This window comes from Pelodiscus sinensis, chromosome 10, assembly GCF_052426305.1.
Source record: "Pelodiscus sinensis isolate ZL-2025 chromosome 10, ASM5242630v1, whole genome shotgun sequence".
Taxonomy (NCBI): Eukaryota; Metazoa; Chordata; order Testudines; family Trionychidae; genus Pelodiscus; species Pelodiscus sinensis.
Genome location: NC_143061.1, coordinates 17,252,230 through 17,274,953, shown reverse-complemented (window position 1 = coordinate 17,274,953; position 22,724 = coordinate 17,252,230). Strand labels below are relative to the sequence as shown.

The 22,724-nt window shown below is 42.4% G+C and overlaps 1 protein-coding gene across 2 annotated transcripts in view; it reads left to right on the top strand.

Moving 5' to 3' along the window:
• Positions 1–22,724, top strand: part of SKIL (SKI like proto-oncogene) — a 40,024-nt gene that overhangs the window by 4,982 nt on the left and 12,318 nt on the right. For both annotated transcript variants that reach the window (XM_075937932.2, XM_075937934.2), the window contains exons 3-5: positions 7,143–7,240; positions 17,647–17,885; positions 18,110–18,351. In XM_075937932.2, the coding sequence (XP_075794047.2) occupies positions 7,143–7,240; positions 17,647–17,885; positions 18,110–18,351 (579 nt within the window). The remainder of the gene's footprint in view (positions 1–7,142; positions 7,241–17,646; positions 17,886–18,109; positions 18,352–22,724) is intronic.

The following is a 22,724-nucleotide window of genomic DNA, read 5'->3' as shown; positions in this document are numbered from 1 at the left end:
AATCAAGTCCTGGGAAGCATCAGTGCAGGGACCTAGGGGCTGTCCACTTTACAACAGTGGTGTGATAGTTTTTATTTGGCCCAATAGAGATTTTTGACATTTTAGCAATCCTGAAGCATATATAATTAACCAACTTTACACTGGTGTTCTTAGTATAATTGGTGGTGTGCTTGCTCCTAGAACGATTAACTACAATATTGCTCTATCATTTCTGTGCTACACACTTGTATAGCAGCTCCAAAAGTACAAATATTATTTCTGTGCAATCCCTCTGTGCTTTCTACCCCTCCATGACCATTTTAAAGCCTAAAGCTCTGACTCTGTCAATCTGGTTAAATGCAGACCCCCAAAATAACAAGGATGATGTTCAGGTGGTCTCTGCTCGGTCCAGTTCATGAAACCCTCCAGCCCAGAGAAAGTCTAAGAGCAGTAGAGGCAATATTTAGTTTGTCTTGTTTTTTCCATGTTTGCATTTGCAGAAACTTGCCCCTCAATAGAGGACATGGAATAGATTGATAAATACAATTTTATAACTTTGCACTGGCCCACTTCAATTTTTTGCTGCTAAAGGGAAACAAAAGATAATGAAACAGTGCACCTGCAGAACAGGAAAACAACATAAACTCAAGTTAAAAAAATTAGTGAAAAAAGAATTCAAAGTAATGAAATCAAACTCCTTCAGACCCAGAGCTGCCTCACCTTTCTTCTGAACATTTCACTCTCCAGATTCATTCCTCTCACAGTACAAGTAATCTTTGATCTCATTTATCTTAAAAAAAAAAATAAAAAAAAACAAAACACCTTAACCTCAACTGTTTCACCAAAATTATTTCCCTTTTTGCCCTTCAACTCCAAGTTAACTGAGCTGTCTGTCTACAGCTGATGTATTGACTCTCATTCAGCTCAGTTCTTGATTCTTAACAATACAGCAGTGGTCTCCAACCTTTTAAAGCACAAGATCACTTTTTGAATTTCAGTACAGTACGAGATCTACCTCAAACGCAAATACTGTTGCCCCATCTCCTTTGTGCGCCTTCTCAGAGGCTCCAGCCCTGCTTAATCCATCCTCCCTCCCCTATCCTCCCTCACTTTCACCAGGCTGGGGAAGAGGGTCAGGGTCAGGCTTTGGTTTTGGATTAAGTGATTTGGAGTGTGAGAGAGGCTCTGAGCTGAGCTTGGGGAAGGCAGTTGGGGTATCGGAGGGAGTTCTAGGTTTAATCTCTGGGAGAGTGTTTGGATGCAGGAGAGCTCGGGACTAAAACAGGAGCTTGGGATGTAGGAGGGCGGTTCATGACTGGAGTAGGGTTTCAGGATGCGGGCTCCAGCTGGGCACTGCTTACCTCAGGTGGTTCCTGGGTGGTTGTGCAGTGGGGCTAAAGCAGACTAACCCCTGCCCTGGCTTTTCTCATTCCCAAAACCAGCCAGCAAACTCCTTCCATCCAAAATCCTGTTGTGCCTCCTCTGTGCTCTGGTGAGAGAGGATACAGAGTGAGAGGGGGACACCCTGACATCAGCACCCCTCTTTTGCCTCCCCTGCCATATTAAGAAATCAGGAGGCTCTTAAGACTCAATACAGTTTCCACATTCTTCATTCCATTGAAACTGCACTCATAAAGTCTCTAATGATCTCTGTAAAGGCATGTATACACTACAAATGCTACAGTAGTGCAGCTGCTGTACAGCAGGTATGATGCTATAACATATATACTTGCTACACTGATGGAAAGGGTAAATAGCAGAGTCCTTCAAAATATATATATTGGGACCAAGCATAAAAGATGTGGAAAAGGAAAGTGGCAAAATTTGCAGGTGATACAAAATTATTCAAGATCAGTAAGTCAGAAGCAGACTGAAGAATTACAAAGAAATCTCATTAAACTGGGTGGCAAAATGGTGGAAGAAATTCAGTGTTGATAAATGCAAAGTAATGCACATTGCAAAAAATAATCCTAGCTATACATACAAAATGTTGAGTTCTAAATTAGCTGTTACCACTCATTATGGATAGGTCCTTGAAAATGTCTGCCAAGTGTGCAGTGGTAGTCAAAAAAACCAATAGAATTTTAGGACAGGGATATATATTAAGACAGAAACTGCCATAAAGCCACTACACCAACTCCTTATATTCTGAATGCTGTTTGGTCCCCCATCTCAAAAAAGAGTAGAAGTAGAAAAAATTCAGAGAAGAGTAATGAAAATGATTAGAGGTGTAGAATAGTTTTCATATGAGGGGGGAGTAAAAAGACTGGGACTTTCATCATAGAAAAGTAACTACTAAGGAGACATATCATAGAGGTCTATAAAATTATGAATAGTATGGAGAAAGTAACTAAGGAAGTGCTTTTTTTACCCTTTCACATAAACCAAGAATGTGGGGTCACCCAATTAAATTAATACAATTTAAAACAAAGGAAATATTTCTTCACATATTGTAAAGTCAGTCTGTAGAACTCATTGTTATGTGATGTTGTCCAAAAGTATTTAATGGTTCAAAAAAGAATTAGATAAGTTAATGGAGAATAGGTCCATCAGTGGCTATTAGCAAGATGGCCAAGAATGCAGCTCTGTGCTCCGGGTGTCCCTAAATCTCCATCTGCCAGAAGCATCAGGCACTGATGAATGTCAGAGATAGGCCACTGGGCTAGTCTGACTTTGTATGGCTGCTCTTCTGTTCATATGTAAATTAAACTTATTGGCAAAACTGAGTTGGCATCTCCCCCAAACCGTTATATCCTTTCTTTCCACCAAGGCCCATGTAGCCTAATTGTCATTACAGCCATGTCTCCGGACCCATGTGTTTAGGCAGAGTCTAATCTTGCAACTTATGTACCAGATCAAAGATTCAACCTTCCCTGTCTATCCAGGCTTCTTAAACTCTTGGCCAGATCACCGTAACCTCCTTATCTTTCGCCTTGACTCCTGCAGTCATCTTCTCACCTATACCTGTTTTGATCTCCCTATATCCCATTCAGAATGCTGCTACGGTCATTTTAGTAGCTTATTCCTCTCATCACCTCACCCCTCATAGAACACTAGAACTGGAAGGGAGCTCGAGAGGTTGAGTCCAGTCCCCTGCCCTCATGGCAGGACCCAGTACTGTCTAGACCAGTGGTGCACAACCCGTGGGGGTCGCGGCTGTCTTCCTGGGGGGTCGCAGCGCTGGGCCAGCCACCATTTTGTTTTCCGACATATGTGGCGGGGGGGAGTGGCAGGGGAGCGGACTGGTGCTTTAAATTAAAGGGGGTCACAACAAAATGTGTGTGTGTGTGGGGGGGGGGAGGGTTTCCGCAACCAAAATTTTTCTGGCCTTGGGGGTTGCGAATTAAAAAAGGTTGAGCATCGCTGTTGTACACCATCCCTGATAGATGTCTAACCTGCTCTTAAATATCTCCAGAGATGGAGATTCCACAACCTCCCTAGGCAATTTATTGCAGTGTTTAACCACTCTGACAGGAAGTTTTCCCTAATGTCCGGCCTAAACCTCCCTTGCTGAAGTTTAAGCCTCATTGCTTCTTGTCCCTGTCTTTCTGCATCCTCCATTTACAATATGCTTCTGATGAAGGACTTCAAACGTAAAGACTGGATTTGAGTTTTGTCTAGTATCTACCAAGTGGTCTTCAGATCTTTGACTGATGTCCTAGATGCTACCATAATACAAATATGAATCCATTTCTTTATTCTATATGCCAAAAACTTGATAAAAGTAAGCAATTTTTTTAAAGAAATGAGCCTGCAAGCATTTGTTTTATGTAAAAATCATTTTTATATAGCCTTTATAAACATTGGTAAAATGCTAAATTTTAGGCTTACCAGATTTGATAATGCCTCTTAATTAATATTTAAATATACAATACATAAACTATTTGAAATCTGTGCTTTGGATGTGCTTAGGTGTGCATATGCAGTCTATATTTAAATGGACACTTTTCCCTTAAGGTCTGAAAATATTGTTAATAGAATGGCTAGATCTGGAATTTGAGAGAGAGAATATCTTTTTACCTTTCAGTTATATATTTAAATATATCTGCTAGAGGCTTTAACATGTAACATTTCATTATATTTGGAATAATTCAACTAATAAACACTGAAGAGAAGGCAATAAATGCAATACATGTACATTATAAATATTTATCTGGTAACGTAGTAATGTGTAACATTGTGTAAAGGTCATCTGTAAATTAAAACATCTGATATAAAAGATGGACACAATGTAATCCAGAAATGGTAAAAGTAAAAATCATATTGTACAAGAGCCACTATATAAGTAGGACAATGAATATAAAATATTTCAATTATAGAATGACGTGACTAATAGATTGGTATCCAGCTTCTCAGGTGATTTGTGTAGAAATTGAATGTTCTATGTATCCCAAGTTCTTCAAATTTAAGACAGTATTTATTGTACTAAAAGCTTTTGCCATTCTGGGAGATCTGTAGGAGCATTCTAGATTTTAGTTCGTAAGATGGAACTTGGTGGACTGGAGATTCTGATTGGAAGGTTGTTGGCTGCAAAGCATGCTCTCTCTCATGGTCTGCTAGAGTTCAAGTTGTCTAATCAGAATTCTCTCAATAGCTAAGGATGTAGTTATGAGAACTTATTTGTGGGATTCCTACAGTAAGATATCTATCTATCTAAACTCAGTTTTTTTAATAGCTAGATATTTTAGTGTTTCTTTTTAGGAATAACGAGTAGTCCTGTGGTAACTTAGGCTGTGTCCAGACTCCATGCCTCCGTCGACGGAGGCATGTAGATTATCCAGCTCGGAAGAGGGAAATGAAGCCGCGATTAAAATAATCTCGGCTTCATTTAAATTTAAATAGCTGCCCCGATCTGCCGATCTGCTGTTTGTCGGCACATCGGGAGAGTCTGGACGCGATGCCCCGACAAAGAAGCCTTTCTTCATCGACACAGGTAAGCCTCGTGAAACCAGTTTACCTGTGTCGATGAAGAAAGGCTTCTTTGTCGGGGCATCGCGTCCAGACTCTCCCGATCTGCCGACAAACAGCTGATCGGCAGATCGGGGCAGCCATTTAAATTTAAATGAAGCCGCGATTATTTTAATCGCGGCTTCATTTCCCTCTTCCGATCTGGCTAATCTACATGCCTCCGTCGACGGAGGCATGGAGTCTGGACACAGCCTTAGAGACTAGCTATATCTCTCTATATAGATATCTATCTATATATAGCTAGTCTCTATCTGTCTATCTCCACGAAAGCTCATGATTCTTATTCTGTCTGTCTTGTCTGTCTGTCTGTGTCTCTCTCTCTCTCTCTCTCTCTAAGGGTACGTCTACACTGCAGCTTTATTTCGAAATAACAGTACATGTATACACAGCAAGCCATTAGTTAGAAATAATATTGAGATGGAGGACTTCTTACTCCGACTGCTGTAAACCTCCTTTCATAAGGAATAAGGGAAATCAAAGAAAGAGTGTTCTTCCTTGGACTTCCTGCTGTGTAGACAGTGCCAAAAGCTGAATTAAGCTATTTCTACTTCAGCTACGCAATTGATGTAGTTGAAGTTGCATATTTTAATTCAACTTTTGCTCTGCAGTGTAGATGTTCCCTAAGGTGTCACAGGACTACTCATTGTTTTTTGAAGTTACAGACTAACATAGCTACCCCTTTGAGCCTTTTTAGGAATGTTTAACTGATGCTATTACTACTACTACTACTACTTTAAAATAAACTCTAGGTACCTATTGAATGCTCTAAGTGCCTACTACATAAATTAAAATTTTCAATTTAAGTATGAACAAAAGATGTATTTGGGGTAATCCTATCTCAGCCCATGCCCTCTTCCATGGCCTTAACAAAGGGGGGGAGGGGAGTATGGCGTTTGAAGTGTAGTTGTAAAGTTAACAAATCAGGGGGAAGAGGAGCAGCAAATTACAACCCTTTCTACAAGCAGTTTATTTTTCTTCAGGTGTGGAAATTTTTAAATGTCTCATACCAATTTTCAAGGACCCTTGGTAAGGTTAAACGCCAGATTTGTCTCACTGAGTTGTTAAAATACATGTGTTTCTCACTGTCCTTTAGTAGTATTACTGCTTTTTGCACAGTGGAGCATTGAGTATTACCAAACATTGATAAGGAATGTTTGTTAGGCTACATATTCTTAAAACAGAATGAACAAAAATTTCTATTAAAATATGAAATGAGGAAGTCTTTTAAGATGCCAATTCTTAGTGATATCTAAAGTATGTCAGTATTTCAAGATAACATTGTTTAGTCATGTTGTTGTGTTGAATCTGTCCCTCTACTATAAATAGAAATCTGTGACTAATAAAATCCCCTACTGTGTGATTGGAGTAATTTTCTGCTGCTTTTTTCTTTGTACACTTCATTTTGCAATGAAGTATGTGACAACTGTGTAAAGTGAGATGAACACTTCATTGCAGCGTGGGCCAAGTCCTTGCCACCGTTGGCAATCCTAGGTTCTACTTCTCTTTTCTACATATACTTATAGTATGCTTTTGGCAGAAATTTGGAAAGCCAATGAAATCTTTGAATGGATTTTTAAATTTTCAGTACATAGACCTGGCTTGGGCATAAAGCCCATATTACTACTTTCCCCCTCTTGCTTTCTAGATATAGCTAATAGCTTATATTGTTAAAGTTGAGTATATTTTAATACATTTCTAAAACAAATAAACAGCAGCTTTCTTTTTAATCACGATGTTAATATTTGTATATTCAAGGTATATTCATTTGCAGTGTAGACGTCCATTCTGTCTTTTTTGCATGCCATAGTTCAGCATAAGCATTATCAATTACTAAGATGTGAAAAATAATCCATTTGTGTTGTCTCTGAGCCAATTTTAAACTTGCATTAGTGAAAGTTGTGTTTATATTAATGCAGTTTCATCTTCATCCATAGTTGAATGGGATAAATTAGAGGTCTTGTAGCTTTTCTTGTCCCAAGTTGCTGCTCTTCATTGCTCTGTTTCTTTTTCTCCTCTCTCTGCTCCCCCATGCACCTTATGCTGCCCAGCTTGAAATAAAATGGGTTTATCATATAAATGACATTAATAATTGAATAACATTTTAACTAATATCTTTAGTACAGCTGATTTCTTAGAAGTTGAAAGATGAGTAAAAAGGACCACAAATTCTTTTTATTTATTATCTTCTTCTTCAGGCAGATCCTCAGCAAAGCCTAGATTTGCAGCAGTGGTATCCGGTTATAAAGCAGGAAGCAGATCCTGTTACTCAGTCACATTCATTTGTCCATCCCAGGTAACTGAACGTCTTCTCCAGAAATGTGTATGCTCAATCTAATAGTTCCTCGGTTATTCAAGTATTAATTTAACTTTTAAAATGTAATTATAACTTTACAGGTTAACTGAAAATTTATGGGAAAATTGCAGCATATTGCGCAAGGATAAGTTAAGCCTTCTTTGAATTTTTAGGTAGTGAAGTTATCATAATTAGTGCTAATAAACAAACGATACATTAATTTATGGTATCTTTATTTCTCTTAATAGAGATGCTTGAGCATTGCTGAACTGGAAAAAATTGGAAAATGCCATTACACCGAGTAACTTTTCAAAGTAAAAATGGCTTTGTGGTGGATGCTAAATTCTAACCTCTCTGTAAATTAATATGTGTACACAAAGCCAAACACCTTATTAATGCCATAATTGAAACATATATTTTTTCACATATAACTAGGACCAACACTTTCCAAAGTTTGTATTCTGCATTGAAGTACACCCTTCTGATGACATGTCTGTAAAATGCAGACTATTGCAGATGATTAATTATTTCCCTGATTTCACAAACCAAGTGCATTTCTTCAGTAGGACACTCACTTCATCCCTTCAGCAGTTAGAAAAAGTGTTTTTTCTTTGAGTGTGTTAGTATTGATTCCACTGTAGGTGCATGTATCCTTCATTTTAATGAGACAAGATTCCTTTGAGTAGCCATGTCTGTGGAGGCCGTTTATGAACCCTGTGCCTCCATGTATTTCTGAATGAGGGGCATAAAGCATAGAGTGGCCATGAAATTTCTTCAGTTCCCTCTTAGCTCCCATGATAGTGAGATCCAATTAAAGGTGTGTCCAATCTGGTACTCTCTTGGGAGCGTCAGAATCTGTTTTTCAAGAAGGTGGGTGAAGAACTTAATTTTATTTACTTTTTCATGTTGGAAATCCCCCCCTTCATCTCCCAAAGAAAAGAATTCCAATAAGAATGCTCTTCTCTCCTGCCAGACATCCCCTGTTATGGCTAGGTGTGGTGCTTTGTAGCAGTCGCCTCTTTTCATGGTAGACTAAGCATCAGGGTTGAAACTCTGATCTTGTGATGGCCTCATCCCAATTATGGATGGACAGAAGTCTGTGCCTTTCTCACTTGGAAGAGAGTCAGCCACATCCCAGACAGGTGTTCTGTGTGCTGGTCTTCCCCTCAGATTCACAAGTCCAGTGATATTGGGCTCAAGTTACATGTGCTAGAGTAGTCCATGCAGGTTATTTCTGACCCTGAGGAGATGGTAACAACTAGACCTTAGTCGCAGAAATTATCTGCTAGCACTCCTCAGGTAGATACCATACTCCAGGACTTTGAAGAGAAGAATGTATTGAAAAGGGAGCCAACAACATTGATACTGATACCTCAGCAAGTCCCGTATGTGTGTTACTAACACAAGGGGAGACTCTGAGAGGCAAGGCTGGATAGAGCACACACACTGTGCCAAGCACCACATTGGACCACCTCACGAAAAGGAATCAAAACCCCGTTTCTGTAACGGCAAAACTTCCAAATTCCTTATGGCTCTCAAATTGGACAAGATAAACTAATCAGTTAATGTAGCAAGAGATAAGGAAGTCTTGGTACTGACCTCATTATTGACTTTAGCACTGGTAGCCAAGTCTGTCTAGCATTTAAGCTAAACGTAAGATGAGGAACTGGAGACATCTACTTCTCTGATTAGTGACCAGCACATACTCTCCTAGCACTTGGATGAGGCCACTCTCTTATTGCCCCACTGTTTGAGTAAGTATATTTCCATTGCCAAATGACACATTCATGCTCATGTTAAATAGAGACCTCTCTCCCCTACTATTGGAGAGTGACCTTAGGGAGAATTCTAGAGGCCACCAATTCTTTGCCTCACCTCTGGCAAGCCATGAATAGCACTTGGGTAGCTGTCCTCAACCTGGCCTGCACCCTTATAGTATGTCACCTTGACTATTTTGGCCATATTGGAGACCAGTGTCAGATATGTTCTGGAGCAGATCCCCCTCTTATGCACTGAGGCAAAGGTCATTCCTACTTCCCAGCAGCATCATTAGCCAGGCTACTCTAAAAACAAAGGTTTGCATCAAGGAGCAGGTGACAACTGAGGGACAACAGCAATCTTACTTATCACCTAAAGAAGCATTCCTGTCACCAGATGAAACAGTAGCACCAGCAGTCAATTCTGAAGTTTTCTGGGACCTTGTGGGATATCGTGGATATCCTGGACATTGAAACCGCAGTCATCCATGGAAGTTTCCCACACTTTTTCATATATTGAGCTCTACAATTCCATCCAGGATCATTTTTATTTGTCAAGGAGCTGGCAAAGAGATTTTGGCAAACACTGTCTACTTTTTGTCCAACATGTAAATGAATGGAAAAGAAATGCAAGGTGCCCCTAAAGGGCTTAGAATTATTCGGTGCCCATCCAAACAGGGGGCACAAAGGGCACACCGAAAGGTAAAGACTCCAAGAAATTGGAATGTTTTGTGTTTATAGTATATTCTTTTGCTTCATTGCATCTTCAGATTGCAAAGTTCCTGTTTGCAAAATATCTTCCTCGCCTGGAAAAGAGTCATTCCCTTCTGAAGATCCCCTAGGAGAAAAGTGAGGAACTAAAATTAAAAAAAAAAAAATCAGAGGGTCAAATGGTTACTAGACTGGCATTGCAAGTGGCTGTGGACACACCTGATTTCAGCATAGGGTTGGAGATCAGTGGCCATGGCTATCATGGTGAGGTAGTCCTTATGGCTTCTGGCATCCAATGTACCAAAAGAGGTTCAAATTACCATAATGGACCTGTACTTTTAAACAGTTGGAGCTCTTTAGCCACAGAACAAAGTGCTTCATTTTCCTATGGTCATTTGGAATTTTAATACTGGTTCCCTCCTGAAAAACATAAATACTGGTCCCAGAAGTAGTAGAGGATGCTGACCTATTCTCAAGCTTGACAACCAGGTACTCCAAGAAATGCTCATTGTCCATCTCTTCAGTCACACATCTGGCAGTCTTAGAGCAGGTTTGACAAGCATGTTGAGAGTGACACTGGAGCCAATCCTTAGCTCCACTGTCTTTGGGAACCACCTGGTCTTGGAATACTAGACCAGCCAACAAGTGGGTGCTAGATATCACCCAAGGTTGCCATATCAATTTCTACTTACCTCTGCCCATCTTTCTTCCCCCTCCCTCTGCATGAGAACCTGTTAGAAAATAAGCTGCTGTTTTATCTAGGAGCCAAGGAAGTATCACTTCTAAGATGCAGAAGAAGAGATTTCTGTTCCCAATATTCCCATATCCCAAAGAAGAAAGGGGGTTGGTCTTTGTTCAGTTGCCAAAGACTGAACAAATACATACATGGCCTCAAATGTAATATGGTAACACTTGCCTCCAGCATTCTGTGTCTCCAGTTCATGGCATTCAACTTACAGGATATGTACTTCCATGTAGCCATCAACCCTGTTCACAAAATATACTTGAGCCCGCAGTAGGGTCAGATCTCAACTATCACAAACTACTGCCGTTCATACTCTCTACAGAAGCAAGAATCTTCAGAAAATGCCTAACAGTGGAAGTGGTGTTCCAAGAAGACAAGTATCCATGTCTATCCTTATCTGGCCTAGTGGCTGATGAAAGACAGGTCTTAGCAGGAGATGATGGTAAACCTAGAACATGCACTCTCTAGTTGGATGAGTGTTTTAGAATGAGAGATGATTTTTCAATAGTTCTCTATCACAGATTTTAGAGTTCATGGGAAATATGGTAAATGATCATAAGAGAGAGTGCACCATCTCAAGGACAAAGTCCTGTCATAGTGATTACTACTACTCAAGATAAAAATATCGAACTTGGTTACAGTGATACTGGCTTGATTTAGAGTGTTGAGCCATATGTCAACATGCATATACAAGGCACTGCTTGTCATATTCTCCTGTGGTTTCTATTATCTCTGGTTTGTCATGCTACTCTCTGGTAATATATTGAATAGACAGGAAAATGTTACCACCTCATGTTGTGGTGGAATTGGGATGGTGGCAGATCTTAATAGTATATTAGGAGAAATACAGTTCTCAGTCTCTCCCCCCTGCTCCTGCGAGAGTGTTAATCACTGACACATCAGGAATATAGGATGGGGAGCCCACCTGAACCACATACAAATGCAAGGGCTGTGGTCCCTAGCAGAGAAGGCATAATAAATGTCTTTGAACTCTGTCTTCAGACCAGCCTCTGTAGTTCTTCACCTTGAGTTTCAGCAACAGCTTGGTGGGTTTGCTGTGTAGTCTGACTAGTTATGAGTGGTTGCTGTAGAGGTCTGTCATAGAGACTGCTTCATCAGGTGCTTTCCATGATAGACCTGTTCACCAAGGACAATACCAAGTTTTGTTCCAGAGGTGGCATGAGTCTGGGATTATTACCACATGCCTTTCAATTAATCCGTTGATCCCCAGGATGTTTTTCAGAGTCAAATGAGACAGAGTCAGTCATTCTTCTAGTTCCCTGTAGATAGAGATAGTTGTATCTGAGAGATCTGCCGCAGCTACCAAGCTTCTCAGACCTTATTTCACCACGCTACAGCAATATAATCTATCCAGGTGTAAAGTTCCTGCATCTAGCAGCCAGTTTCTGAAATCTGTAAGGCAGTGATGTGTTGGATTTGTATTGGATTTATGTATGGATTTATGGAGATATGTATTGGATTTACATGCTAAGTACAGGAGGGAATGATTACAAATTCTGTTGGACTGATATAGCTGATATTCCACTTTCCAAAGGGGATACTGTTTGCTTGTCACCTACAGTGGGATTCACACGGGCATACATTCACATAAAAAAAATAATTTGTGGCCCTTCACTAAATATGGTTCTTAAAGATGATGTAGCTAGTGGGGATCTTATAACCCAGCCCTCCATTCATACTTTCAGAATCACATGTTGACACAGTCTTTGAAATGTAAGGGAACCAAGAGCTGGTTGTGGCTGCAACACCCTTTTAATCCTCCTGTGAGAACATATGTAGGCACTTGTGTGACTCCAGCAGATGTATCTGTTTAAAAAAAAATATCAGTCTTGGGATTCACACAGGCTACAGTATCTGAAAGAGTCAGGTACAGTAGAATGTGACCTTTCTTGCCCATGTAATTTCGTCCTTCCTCTCCTGTTAGTCATTTCATTCACATTATTATGATGAACTTTACAATACGATCAATCAGTGTTAGAGATGTATGTCAGTACAGGTTGGATTTCCCTGGTCTGGCATCCTTGGGACTTGACTGGTCCTGGATGAAGGATTTTGCCATACCATAGGAGGCCATATCTGACCGCCTTGCTACTGCCCCGCCCCCCCAGGCCTGGACTTGCCGCAGGCCTCACTGCTCTGCTGGTTCCCATCCCGCCTTGCCTGCCATGCTGCACACTGGAGCACTTTGGGCTCCCAGTCCTGCTGAGGCTCCTGGCTCCACTGGGCAGCCCCCACTGCAGCACAGCGGGCAGCCCCGCTGGGGCACTCCAAGGTCCCTCTTCGAGCAGTCCCATTGGGGTGTTCTGGGCTCCTGGCCCTGGTAGGCAGCCTAGCTGAGCAGCCCCACTGCAGCACACCGGGCTCCCAGCCCCCCTGGGCAGCCTCTTTGGGGTGCTCCCAGGCAGCCCTTCTGGAGCACGCTGGGCTCCTGGCCCCATTGGGCAACCCAGTTAAGCAGCCCCTCTGTGGCACTTGGGTGTGCCTGGCAGCCCAGCTGTGGGGTGCCAGGCTCCTGGCCCTATGGCAGCTCACTGCCACCAGCCCACAGGACTCTTAGGGCACTAATGCTCCACCAGGTGCATCCGTGGGTTGCTGGATAAGAGAGTGTCGGTTTACACTGACTACATACAGTATCTGAAAGAATCAGGTACTGTAGAATATAATATTGCCAAACCCAAATGTTCAAAATTAAAAGTCAAGTTCAGGAAGATCACGAGAGTGGCTTAAAAATCATTATTTAAAAAATGAATTTGGAGCTATTTATATTCTAGTTTCTGAGCTTTAGGGTATGCTTGGTTCACATTTCCAGGCTTACTTTTTTAAATGAAAGCTGAGATGCTCAAATAATTTGATTCCAAGAGCTGGGGCTTTAAGAAAAATGTAAAGCATTGTGAGACATAGAGCCCTGCTTGGAAATAAAATTTGTGTCTGCGTTTGAACCACGATCTGCAAAAATGATCCAGGACATAAAGCAAATATCCATAGATTTGCAGGGCTCTAGTGATAAAATCACAGAGTGGGCAAAATTGGCGATGCTGACTCTGACTTTAAAAAAAAAAATGGTGGGGAACAGAAAAAATAATTTAAAAGAAAATGTGTAAGATTACTGAGAACGATACATGAATGTCCATGAATTTGATTTTTTGATCTAGAATTGCATTTATATATGTAAGAAAAGAATACAAAACCACTGCATGATAATTTTGTTAGCTTGCATTATTATCCAGTTGTTTCTGGGTGAGCTTGACTGACTTGGAATTTTTATGTTGCGTGCTTTCCCTAAAACATGCAACTATGAGAAACAGAAACGAAAAAGATGGAAATAAAAGTGTATTGTGTGGTATTGTTTCTTTTCAAATGGCCACAACTCCAGTAGCATAACAACATTCTCTGTTTCATAGCAGGAGGTGTATTAGAGCTTACTGCAGATTGATATTGGAATATTTAAACAGATAATATCAGTGCAGACTAGTGGCTTTCCTTCTGTCTCCTGTTTTGAAACCTGTCCGAACATAATTTCCAGTGGGAGAGTAGAATTATTAGCACTTTGTCTTTTCAATAATCCTAAATATAAACAAAAATGTACAGAGTTCTAGATTGGTTGGTCTGAGGCACAGAAGTCATATTTAGCATTTGAATGGTTCTTAGTCACACTTTACATTGATAGGAAGGGAAAATGGTTAGGACCATTTCCAAAATGTATTGTCTCTTTGATTATATGTAATGGGGTTCAGTTCAACACTGTGGCACCTTCTGCTTGTCCTGCTGGGAATTAGCAAAGTTCTGGTGCCGCCTTCTGATTGGTGTCTTGCCCATTGTCACTCTGCTATCCTGTCTCCACCCTCAAACCATGTTGCTTCAGGACACTGCCCTCTGGCATAAGAATGGGAATGATTAACTGGGTAAGCATCACCCTTACTGCAGCAGGAGGGTCACTACAGCCCACCCCCATTTAAGCAGTTAACCAGTTAAAATGCGACTATACATCTCTACTCCAGCAGTGCTCACCACTCTGCTCTTCCCCTTTCTAGGGGTTTTAGCAGTCTTCAGTCCATGCACTTGCTATCATAGCCAACTGCAGCCCCAATTCTAGCTCCTTGTCTTAGGTAAACTGCAGTGTATATTGACCTTGCTCCAGTGTGGCAATTTGTGGTGCAAGTGGGAAGGGGGGGAAGATCCAGGTCTGCCCAATACTCTGGCCCCAGACCCAGGGACCCTCTAGCAGCAGCTTTTTCTGCCCTTCTCTCCCCCGGCTGCTCGCACTCCCTTGGCCACTTCCCCAGGACCCTTACACCCACTCAGCTCTTATTTCAAGGCCCACAGTCTGTCAGTGGTTGGTCAGAGGTCTCGCTTCCCTGCTACCCTGCCTAGGGATGTAAGCAACTAGTCGACTCTCTTATAAGCATAAGCTAATTGGATAATCGAGCAGTAACTCAACTAGTTGCTTCCTCCACCCTTTGCTGCCTTTCTCAGAAGCAGCAAGGGGAGGAGCAGGAGCTCGTGCCCTCCAGCACCGTCTCTGTGGGGGGCAGCGGAGGCAGAGGCACAGTGGGGAAACGTCGCGTAGAGGGACTGAAGCAGTTCTTGTTTGTGCCAGTTCCCACTGCAGGCGCTTTTTCCTTTTAAATGTAGCAAGGGCCCCAAGGAGTTCTTGCTACAATTCAAAAGCAGAAGAGCCAGAGTGGGTACTTCCCAATGCTCCCCAGCTGACAGCAGCAAACAGGGGCTTCTGGACTCAGCACAAGCCGGGACCAATCAGTCCCAGCTTGTGCGGATGCTGCATCTCTGCATTTTAAATGTAGTAAGATCCTAGTGGCTCTTATTACATTTAAAATGCAGCACTGCAGTGCAGGTGGCTCCCAGAGCTACCCCCCGCTGCGGCTCCTATTGACTAATCTATACGATTAGCTCGGTAACGGCAATTTAACATCCATAACCCTGTCCAGCATCATTTTGTTGTGTGTGGCCTTTTTTTTCTGTGTGCCTGTCCTTCTCCCTTCCTGGCCAGAGTGAGCACCTTTCAGCCCTGCTGCCTTTTATAGGGTCCAGCTTGGCCCTCATTGGCTTGTTTTGCACTCCTCTGATTGGCCAGGTTTGCACAGGGTCCCTTCAGCCTGCTTTTAACCCTTTCCTTGTTGGAGTGGGGCAACCGCTACATCATCTAGAAGTGGGCAGCTTCAATATCAATAATGTTTTTAAAAACACAATATTTGATACTATTCTGTATCTTGAGGCACTGGTATATGCAACCTAATAGTTAAGATTCTCAGGAAGAAGTATTTTTTTCCTGAACTAAAAATGTAATTCTTCTAATCTGTATGATTATAATGCTTTCCTTCTTTTTGTTGTCATCTAAGATGTGAATTTGTCCTATGAAAAAATATATTTGCTGAGTGACTAATGTATTGGTGATTAAATAGAAATTTCTTTTTGGTACTGAATGAAGTAGCTTGGGAGACTTCAGCAGGGCTTTGTACACAAATCTGGCTTAAAAAATTTCAGAGAAGAAATGACCTTTTTAATATCAAACTTAGTTAACTGAGGAAGAAATATGATTAATTTCTGAGTGCAACTTCTAATTTCACCTTGGTAGTCTTCTTTAACAACTTATTACAGTGACATACCATTAATCTAATATAGTAGCCAGTGTCTGTGATGCTGACATACACGGCTATGCCTCCTGGCCATGTACGTCAACACCCCGCCCCCTCTCCCGTCCCTCCCTGGCGGTTCAGCTGAGCGCTGCACCACTCAGCTGGGTCCTGGCCGGGGAGCAAGTGGCAGCAAGCGGCCCTTTGGGCTCAGTGGGGCCCGGGGCGGCAAGCAGCCCTTTGGGGTCTGCGTTCCCCACGCATGGGGAGTGCAGACCCCAAACTGCCGCTTGCCGCCGCTTGCTCCCCCGCCGTGGCCCAGCTGAGTGGCGCTGGCGCTGTGCCACTCAGCTGAGCTCTGGTGGGATGGGAAAGGGGGGTGGGGTGGTGATGTACACGGCCAGGGGATGGAGCTGTGTATGTCACCGCCCCCCCCCCCTTCCTCCTCCTGCCGTGGTGCTGAGCGGTGCGCCCCTCAGCCGAGCCACCGCGGGAGAGGAGAAGGGGGGGCGGTGATGTAGACAGCCCCGCCCCCTGGCCGTGTATGTTCAGCGCCCCACTCCTCCTCTCCCGCGGCGGCCCGGCTGAATGCGCAACACTCAGCCGAACTGCCACGGAGGGAGGGGAAGGGGGCGGGGTGGTGATGTACACAGCCGGGGGGCGGGGCTGTCTACATCACCATCCCCCTTCCCCTCTTGCTGTGGCACTCAGCTGAGTGCTGTGCCCCTCAGCCGGGCCGCCGGGGGAGCCAGCTCCGCAAGGGGCCATTTGGGCTTCCTGTGGTGGGAGGGGAGGGGACGGCGGTGACGTATGTCACTGTCCTGCCCCCCTCCCTCGCGGCAGCACTCAGCCAAGTGCCATGGCGGGAGGGAAGGGGCAGGGGGGCAGGGAGAGACGGAGTGGAGAGAGAGTCAGGAGGAGGAGGAGAAGAGAAAGGGAGAGTGAGAGGCAGGAGAGGGAGAAGAGAGAGAGGCAGGAGAGGGAGAAGAGCTGAGAGAGAGGGGGGTTAGGCAGTAGGAGGTGAGAGAGAGAGAGAGACACGGAGCAAGAGCGCTCAGGAGAGAAGACCTGAAAATCCCGTCTTATGACAGGCTAATTGGCTAGTTAATCTAAGAGTTCTATGAGTTCTGAGATTTCTTGTAAAAATCTAGAGACTGTGAACACAATTTTCAAAAGAGGAATCTTTAATGGGATGTCCAAATCCAACATTTGAATCCTCAGACTAATATTAAACTAAAATGGTTGTTTTGTTTACCATGCATAAGTGCCTTTGTATTTTTAATTTTGTGTTTTGCATCCAAATATGGAATTTGTATGTCATATTGAAGCAACCAGTTGAAAATTAGATTCCTCTGCTTGATTTGGGTCTGAAGATCCTAAATTATGTAACCACTATATAAAGATTCGATAGATAGTTATGCTTTGCATTATAGAAGAAAATTTTAAAATAATTTTTGTTGCACATTTTTTATATTTATGAAACATTTGGTATTTGAAATGTTGTTATAACTTACTGCTGCTTTAGTTTGTTTGATACATCATAGTTTTTCTTGTTAATTTCACTATTCTGTTCTTTTTCAGCTATTACCTTTACATGTGTGATAAAGTGGTTGCTCCAAATGTATCCCTTACATTGCAACATAAAGAAGCTACAAAAACGGCAGTTGGGATTTCAGAAGTAATTAAATCTTTGCCTGGACAGTCACAGAAACAACTCAACAGTGTTAAACACAAAAAAACTGCCTCCTATCCAGAGCTCTCTCTTGAAGAGCAGGAAAAAATTGACTTAAAAACTAGCACAGAACTGCGTAAAAGTGTGGGTGAGTAGATAATGAAATCTGAAACTTGCTTTTATGTTTTCAGTTTTTATACCCAATGATTTCTATTTTAGTAAAATCAAAGGCAAGCCAACTTTGTAACATTCACATATTACTCCATTCTTATGCATTTGACACAATCTTATAGGTTGCTTTGCATTTTTCCAGTCTGGAATTTCAACAGACAGATTTCCACAAGTGTTTTGCTTCATTTTTCTCTTCTAAAGATCCACCTGTGTTCACTAATTCTACAAGAAGAGGGAAATCTGAACATGCCACTTCCAAAGCCATTGCAGAATCTAACCAGGTTGAAGTAGGCAGTTGTGCACAAACCTCATCCCCAGCTTCTATCAAGGACATCAGTTGTGAAGATGACAAGGGAAGAATCATGGAGGAAGTAATGAGAACCTACATTAAACAGCAAGAAAAATTGAACTCTATTTTGCGAAAGAAGCAGCAACTTCAAATGGTAAGGTACCAACTTTTGATTTTATTATCAGAAAACTATTGTTCCTTAAGCTCATTGGTTTTAGAATAAATACTACTATTACAAATAAAGCACAGGAGATACTTCTGTTAGGAATCTGACATTCACTATATTGTCTTCCTAAATTCAGTTATGTTAATATTTCCAGTATCAACTATAAAACCATTTTTATGGATTTTACTGAGTTTCAGATCTTGGTACATATGTACTGCCAAGATCATCACTGGGTGGGGAGGAAATGTGCTTCGCTTTCTAATGAATTTTTGGTCCTTCGTCATTTCTTTCAATGTACATTACATATCTTAATGTAGTTCTTTAAGTATAATTGTCAAAATTCACTTTTTAACGAAAATAATCCATCGGTCCTATATGATGTTGAATTTATAGGATTGGAGGGTAAATACTTAATCAGTAAACAACCTTGATAGTTAAAGTATAACAATAGTTGACTGCACCCAAACCCAGCATTTTTTCTATCAGATGCCAGATAGTGTAAGATCTTGCTGTGGTCTAAGCCATTACCGGAATAGAAACTTCCTTCCTTTGTCTAATATTGTTTCACTAGGAGTTGGCATAATTTACTCTACATTTAGCCATTTCAAATGAGCTTCAAGTAGCTAGCTACTTGAACAAAAATTTGATTCCATTTTGAATAAAATTTAAGATCACCTCTCTGAGAGAATCAGATCACATCTTACACTTTTGACCTACAAAGTAAAATTAATAAAAGGGAAGAATAATTAATGAATAAAATTATACTTTGTGTTTATGTCTCTGGTAGAAACATGGAGAAGAAGGTTTGGTTAATAAAAAAATCTCTATTTTTAAAACATAGTTCAGGTGACACACTTAAATTTCTTTTCTTCACAGATGTCTCAGTTGTTAACTAGAATCAAGCAACATTGGCATTACAAAAATGGTTATCTAATATTCTTGCTAAAGTTGTATTCACACAGTTATTCTGCATATGCACTACATTCATATACCAAATTTTACTCTTGGCCTTATGTGCATGAAAATATAATTTAGTAGTAAATGAGGCTGAAATTCGGCCCACTGCAGAGGTTAAGGGCTTATATGGTGCCTAAGGCTTTGTGCAGGCCCTCTGCAGTGACATGAATTTCATGCTTATTTAATTTCTTACTATACTTTAAAAGGTTTTTCCTGTGGGACAACAGAATGACCTCATGTGTCACTCTGCATCCCTCTGCCCCTCCTTCAACCCTCAGCTGCACGGCCTCCCCCTTCCCCATGCTCTATGGGAGCTGAGAGCCATGCAGTCTCCCCCATGCTCCGACCTGCCTCAGCGAGGCCTGAGGTGGCGAGACCGGTGAGCTGCATGGCTCCCAGGACCTGCGGCTTCCCCCCTCCCCGGTGCTCTAGGGAAAGACTGCACAGCTGCTCTAGTTTGTCCCCTCCCCACCATGATCCCCTAACCGCTGTGCACCACATGGGTCAGCGGTTAACCTCTTCCCCCACCGGCCCCTGAGCGTCCCTCCTGCAGCTGCCACGGGACTGCAGAAGGGTATGTGGGAGCTTGAGGTGGGGATGTGACCACTCGGCTTGGGGGGGGGGATGTGGAAGATGCACAGCCTCATGGGGGCTTGGGTGAGAGGAGGTGGGGGCGCAGAGGAACCATGCAGCCTCATGGGGGCTTGGGTGAGAGGAGGTGGGGGCGCAGAGGAACCATGCAGCCTCATGGGGGCTTGGTTGGGGTATGGGGTAGCCACGGTGGCTTGGGTGGGGCGAGGTGCGGGGGCTAGGGCAGGTGGTGTGTGGGAGCTGAAGAGTCTCCCAGGGGTTGGGGAGAGCGGTGTGCAGGACATGTGCAGCATCGCCTGTGGTCTGCGGGGAGGAGGCACATGGGAGGAGTGTGGCCTTGCCCCTCACAGGCTGGGGCCCAGAGCTGTGTGACCTCCCCACTCGTGGCTAGAGGGAGAGGGCTGGGCACCGCACTCTTTCCCCGCCTCCCTCCCCCCTTCCTGCTAGAGAGAGAGGGCGGGGCCAGCCATGGCCTTGGTCCAACCCAACCCCCTAGCAGCCAGAGAAGAGAGAGCTGGGGCAGGCCAGGGCTGCTACGCCTTGACTTGGCCTTCCCCAGTAGCTGGGGGGAGAGCCAGGGCTGCCTACCTGCGGAGAGAGGGGTTGGTGAGCATAGCAAGCAGGTGATACTGCCCCTTAGTAGTATGAAATAAAGTTTTGTGTTTAAATCCGAAGTTCGCTCTGTTTGAGTTGCTCTTAAATCCTGTGGTAAAGTTTAGCGCACTCAGTGGTGTATAGGTCCTTTCTCTGAATGAATAAATATTAGTACTGATCCTGCAACTGATTGTGTGTGGGCAGATCCTACGCTTAGTTTGACAAAACATAGAACTTCACCAAGTCATTCCTATCTTAAACCCAATAATATATGATTTATCTAGATCATATCTTTTAAGAAAACATAAAATCTCAAGACTTCAGGGAGTGGAGAAACCATCATACGTAAGATATTCCAGTGATTAAGAGCTTTGATTGTTTTAAGGAAAAAACGTTCATTATTTCCAATTTGAATTTTTCTAGCTTGAACTTCTGGACATAGAATTTTGTTATGCATTTGCTTACTACATTAAAGAATCCACTGCTACCAGGAATCATCTCTCTCTGTGTAGGAATTGACAGACTGTGATCCAAGTAGGCTCTTAACCCTAACTTCAGTAAAATAGATTGATCTCTTTAAAGGATTGAATCTCTCTGTAAAGTGTGTCCTCCAAACCTTAAATTATTCTTGTAGCAATTCTCTGAATGCTTTCCAATTTTCAACATTCTCTTAAGGTGTGAACATCAAAACTGAACACACTGTTAAGCAGTAGTCCTACCCATGCTATATAAAGAGAGAATGCCAATAAGCTTTGATCATGTCATTTAGGGTGCATCTACACAGAATGGCTTAATTCAAACCTTGAACTACATCAGTTGCGTAGCTTTTTACGAAATAGCTTATTTTGAAATTGAGAGCATCTATACAGCACTTATTTTGAAATAGAGCACTCTTTTCTGACTTCCCTTACTCCTCATACAATGAGAGTTACAGACATCGGAGTAAGAAGTCATCCAACTTGACAGTAGTTTGACATTTTGAAATAAGTGCCTGCTGTGTAGGCGTGAACCAAGTTATTTCGAAATAACGCTAGTTATTTCAAAAAAAGTTGCTTTATAGATGTACACTTAGTTACCTCCCTTGACCCCCCAGCCAGTAAATATGGCTTACGTTTTTCCATCCTGCATGTAGATCTTGCATTTGGCTCTTCAGGTTGCACCTCTGTAAACCGAAACTCTCTGGTCTGGCAACATCTGTGGTCCAGCATGATCGTAGATGTTTCAGGATTAGAGAATCTCGGTGGGCTGCAGTGGGATTGTCTTGAGGCCCTCTTTGGCTCATATTCTTTCTATTCTTTTGTGCTCCAAATAATTTTTTTTTCTGTTTGGTTGTGGTTTGACTAATCCCACAAAATGTTTTGATGCCATATAATGGTTTAGGAAATTTTGACTCTTGATGCCAGGCACCATAATATAGTTTTTTTTACCAGTCCTCCTCTCTAATGCCACTGCATGGTAAATGTTTTATTTTTATCATTGGCACCAATACGCTTTGTTTCAGAGTTGCAGGGAAGTTTTATGATTCGATGTTTAGTGAATCAGATTGGAGTCAGAGGGTTTGGGTTCTGTCATCAACTCTTTCATTGTCTCACTGAGAGCGCATGCAAGTCAGTTTACATTTCTGTATTTGACATCTGTAAAATAGAGAAAAATTATACTTATCTATCTTTGCAAAGTGCTTTGAGATGTGTGGGTGACACATTCTATGCATTGGTAATTAAACAAAAATAAGAATGGCCATAACGGGACAGACCAAACGTCCATCTAGCCCAGTGTTTCTTAAACTGTGTTCTGTGGCACACCGGTGTGCCGTGAGGCAGTCGGAGGTGTGCCGCGGAGAGCAATAGAATTGAAAATGGCCACCCTTAAAGGATGTTTTTAAGATCGAGGAACACCAAACAATTTTTTTGAGGAACACCAAGGCCCTCAATAACTCCTCCCCTCACCCCTGACCTTTTTTTTTTTTTCCCTCAACAAAAAAATCCTTGGTATTCCTCGTTTTAAAAAAATATATATATTGTTTGGTGTTCCTCGGTCTTAAAAAGTTGGAGAAACACTGATCTAGCCCATTGTACTGTCTTCTGACAGTGGCCAGTGCCCGGTGCCCCTGAGGGAATCAACAGAACAGGTACTCATGAAGTGATCCACCTGTCGCCCATTCCCGGTTTCTGACAGAAAGAGGCTAGGGACACCATTTCTACCCATCCTGGCTAATAGGT